Consider the following 3,932-nt stretch of genomic DNA (forward strand, 5'->3'; position numbering starts at 1 on the left):
CCCTCCCCCCCCTGCCATATCTGTCAGTGGACACCATATGTTTGCACAGGTTTATTTGCTTTCCAAGGGCTAGCAATGAGTAGGAGGATCAGGATCCATCTTAAAATAAAATATCCTTATGGATTTCTTTCAGCCACTCTCAAGGTGTATCAGTTTTTAGACTCATAAACTTGACACCGTCCTTTTGGAGACTGATATGCCACTCTTTACTTGTCTTCTCATACACAGCTACTGCAGCACAAATGGATCTGGTACCGCGTGCGTGTGCTCGGGTAAGGCGCACAGTGCCATAGTGTCAGGGTCCCCAGCAAAATGAAAAAGCAGAGTTCCTGTTTCTTCCCAGAAGACAGGATAAATGGAACATAGGTACATGCACACCCAGGAACTACGCAGGGGAACTCATAATCATGTGTGTGGCAAAAAAGTGAGCTTTGTGTTTTGTTTTAAACACTGTGAGTGTTTCTCTCTTTTAGCTCTTGGACTTTCTGTCTAGACTGATGAAACTTTAATGATCAGCCAAGATAAAGGGGAAAGAAATGTCTTCAATGCAGTCTTCTCAAGAGAAAGAAGGTTGAACTTGGCACCCACACACCTGACACTGAAAAGCTGTAATCTGAAATCCCAGTTTGCAACCCTGGTGGTTGCTCAACTGGACTCAAAGCCTGATTCCCTATGCCCTGCCTCAGCCTCTGTTTTTCTTGCTGCTGACTTGGGATTTCTCATTTGTGCCATATCCCTGAAATAAGCGCAACAAGCCCAGAGAGGGCCTGTCAGAGTCAGCTGTTTATATCCCTGCTGAAGTCTGTCTGGAGAGCAGAATGCTCATTAAACAATTCTTCACACACTGATGATCTTTCCTTCTTTTTTCTTTTTTTCTTTTACAATAGCCTTCTGAAAAAGAGACGGGTTTAAGAGTTGGTGCAACTGATGTATAATAAGACTAAGTCAATAGGAAAGTAAAGATTTTTTAAAATGTAGATTATCGATTTTTGAAATTGTAGGGGCTCCTTCAGAGTCATTAGGGTTTGTCATGTCAATGTGTTAATAAGGACTTCTATAAATGAAGATTAATGATACTAGGGATAATTAACGCTGAACAAACTCGCACATTTCTCAGTATTTGGAAACTCCATGCAAAGGTGAACAGTGTCAAGTTCTCCTTGAATGTACCTTAGCGCCGTTTCGGCTGTCAGAGCAAGGGGAAGATTTTCTGTGACACAATGGGAAGTTAAACTCCCAGTTTCTTTGGAAATCAATAGTCATTGAGCTGCGTAACTCTGATTTGTGCTTTTTAAAATAATCTCCCATATACAGTGAGTGCAGCTGATTTGCAGATCTACTAAATCCACAAGCCAAAATCTGTCTGAATGTTTTTTTCTTTTCAAAAGAATCTGAACATATACAATAGCTGCTTTTCCAAATTAAACACTCAAGTCATGCTGCTTCTTCTTATAGTTTCCTGCAAGACTTCTTCATATATTTTGCCAAAGGTGTGAAAAATTACAAATTAAAGAGAAAGAAGAACAAAAATTTTTTGTTAACTTGCAGGAATGTAAAGAAGTCCCTACAGCTAATAACCTGATTTTGCATGGGGGCTCATGTGCATATTTTTTTTATCTAAAAACATCAAATTCAGTATTTCCTAAGTTATTTCCACTCTAAGGCTGGGGTTGAAATGCCAAGTACTGTCCAGATAATTAATGGTATAGCTCTACTGGGGTTTCCCTTGCATAAGTATATCTGGAACACTAAAATTTGTAGGAGGTCATTTGATTCTCAATTATGAAGCACTAATTCCTCAAATAGTCCTTAGAACTATAATTTGTTTCCATGAAATACTTGGTGACAGGTTTTGCTCATCAATTTTTCAAAAAGAGTAATAAGCATACTTTGGCAAAGTTTGAATTCAATTGAGGCAATCACAGCTTGACCAGCCCTTGTGCACGGAATCAAAATGGTCTGGAGATGGGCTTTTCGATTTTTAAAGAAAGATATTCAAAGACAAAAGAATTCTGAATCCAGGCTAGGATATCTTGGCTCTTTTCCAACAGACAACTAAACTGGCAAGCCACAGCACAAATCCATATTCCGGTTTGGAGGGAGAACAGAGGCTGAGCAAAGGGTGTCAGCACGGTTCCTGTCTGGCATGATGCCCATCTTTGGTGGCCTTCAGGACCACATCAGGATCTGTTTTGTTTGCAGCCAAACTGCAAGTTGCAAAAGACTTTGCAGAAAGTGCCTCTGCATCCTGAAGTCCTTAATCAGTGAGGTATTTAGAAGAAAGATATCTTCACACAGCAGAAAAATATCTAGCAGCTATATAAATATAATACCTGCTCGTGCAATCCTATCATCAGAGGGAACATTACAAAACACACATGAACACAGAGAGATCAACTGACTGGTGTTATTGGAATCCTTCCACAGTATTTAACTCCTTAGCTCTCGGTAACGTTCATGTCCCGCCCTTACTTTACCCAAGTAGCTAGAGTTTATTCTGATCTTGAATAAGCTGATAAAAAGCTAACAGACAGTATATGAAGATGAGAAATGGACTTCAAAATCATATTATACTGCAGATCACGTTTCGAGTTATATTAGGCTATAACAAGACATCAGTACATGAATCTGGAGAGCTTGTTCCTTGCATTAGGGGTTTACAGCAACATCGAAAGACCTTTTCACAAGCTTAAATAAACCATCACACTTTCTGCTTTTGTGTATAAATTTTAAGGATTGGAACAACCAAGAGGAAACAAATCTCTCTTTGTCCCATGCTACTAAAGTTCCTGGTCCAGTGTCAGGAATGAAGCATGAAAGACAGACAGCACTGCAAAGCAAATCTGGTTTTTGGTGATGAAAAAATCACATTCAGCACACATTATCCATTAAGTTAGTCTTGACAGATTACTGCACATGGTAGCAGCATGCATGTTACCAAAATTGTCTCTTTCTAAGGTTCATTCCAGGAATTCATTTGTAGCACACTGATTTGCTATCTGATATATCTATTTTTATGAGACAAGCAGTTTTCATTATTTGATTTTTTTACTTTACCATCTTCTTTTACCATCTTTTCAACCGTAGCAGCACTACAAAGTGGCCTAAAGTCAGAGAATACTGAAAATAGGACTGAAATACTTAAATACTCAAGAAATTAATAACAGTCTACCCATTGAAAATTCTCCTCCTTCACTACTGATTAGTGGACCAACACCGGGAGACAGAAATATGCATAAGGAAAAAAGGTCACATAGACTGAACACTTCTGAATTCATCAACAGAAGCCACAAACATGACACTGTAAAAGAACAGAACAGAATTTCTTACCTTTATGATGATTTGCCCCAGATGCTAATTTTCCCCACAGCGTTACAACAAATATTATTATTAGCAGTTTTCCTTTTGTTGCTTTCTGTAAGTATCTCTTATTCATCCTGAAAACAAAAACACAGAAAAATAAGTATGCATCTTAGGACTTTTTTAAAAAAACATTTTTTTTCTTAATTTCAGGAGAATTCAAGAAGTTTTTATAAGTGTCTGGCTGACAACCCTGAAGTCTTAAATTCTGCTTACCTCTGAATGAGGTACATCATATAAAGCATCAGTATAACCTCCCTCCCTGGTCTGCCAGCATTCCTCCACCCTGGTCAGGGCCAGGAGAGTTCAACACATCCATTCATCATGTTTCTCTCAAGGCACAAGCGGTGTTCATAACCACAGCAGACTTCAAAGCTGGCAAAATGGATGAATCCGTGCAGCTGTGCTGCAGGATTTGATAAACAGAGCAGTGCCACTAGTGTGTTTGGGGCCAGTCATGGCCAAAGTGGTCCTGTCTGACCACGTAGTGGAGTTTTTAGCTTTTGGGATTGCAACTCTTTTTGGATTCTGCCCACAAGTCATAAAGAGAGAACAGATTTGAATAGACCCTC

General features: G+C 39.1%; 1 protein-coding gene across 1 annotated transcript in view; it reads right to left on the bottom strand.

Moving 5' to 3' along the window:
• Positions 1-3,436, bottom strand: part of FAM19A2 (family with sequence similarity 19 (chemokine (C-C motif)-like), member A2) — a 53,305-nt gene extending 49,869 nt beyond the window's left edge. The window contains exon 1 of the mRNA XM_009708222.1: positions 3,331-3,436. Coding sequence (XP_009706524.1) covers positions 3,331-3,436 — 106 coding nt within the window. The remainder of the gene's footprint in view (positions 1-3,330) is intronic.
• Positions 3,437-3,932: the final 496 nt, after the last annotated feature.

Source organism: Cariama cristata, unplaced genomic scaffold, assembly GCF_000690535.1.
Source record: "Cariama cristata isolate BGI_N322 unplaced genomic scaffold, ASM69053v1 scaffold1119, whole genome shotgun sequence".
Lineage (NCBI taxonomy): Eukaryota > Metazoa > Chordata > Aves > Cariamiformes > Cariamidae > Cariama > Cariama cristata.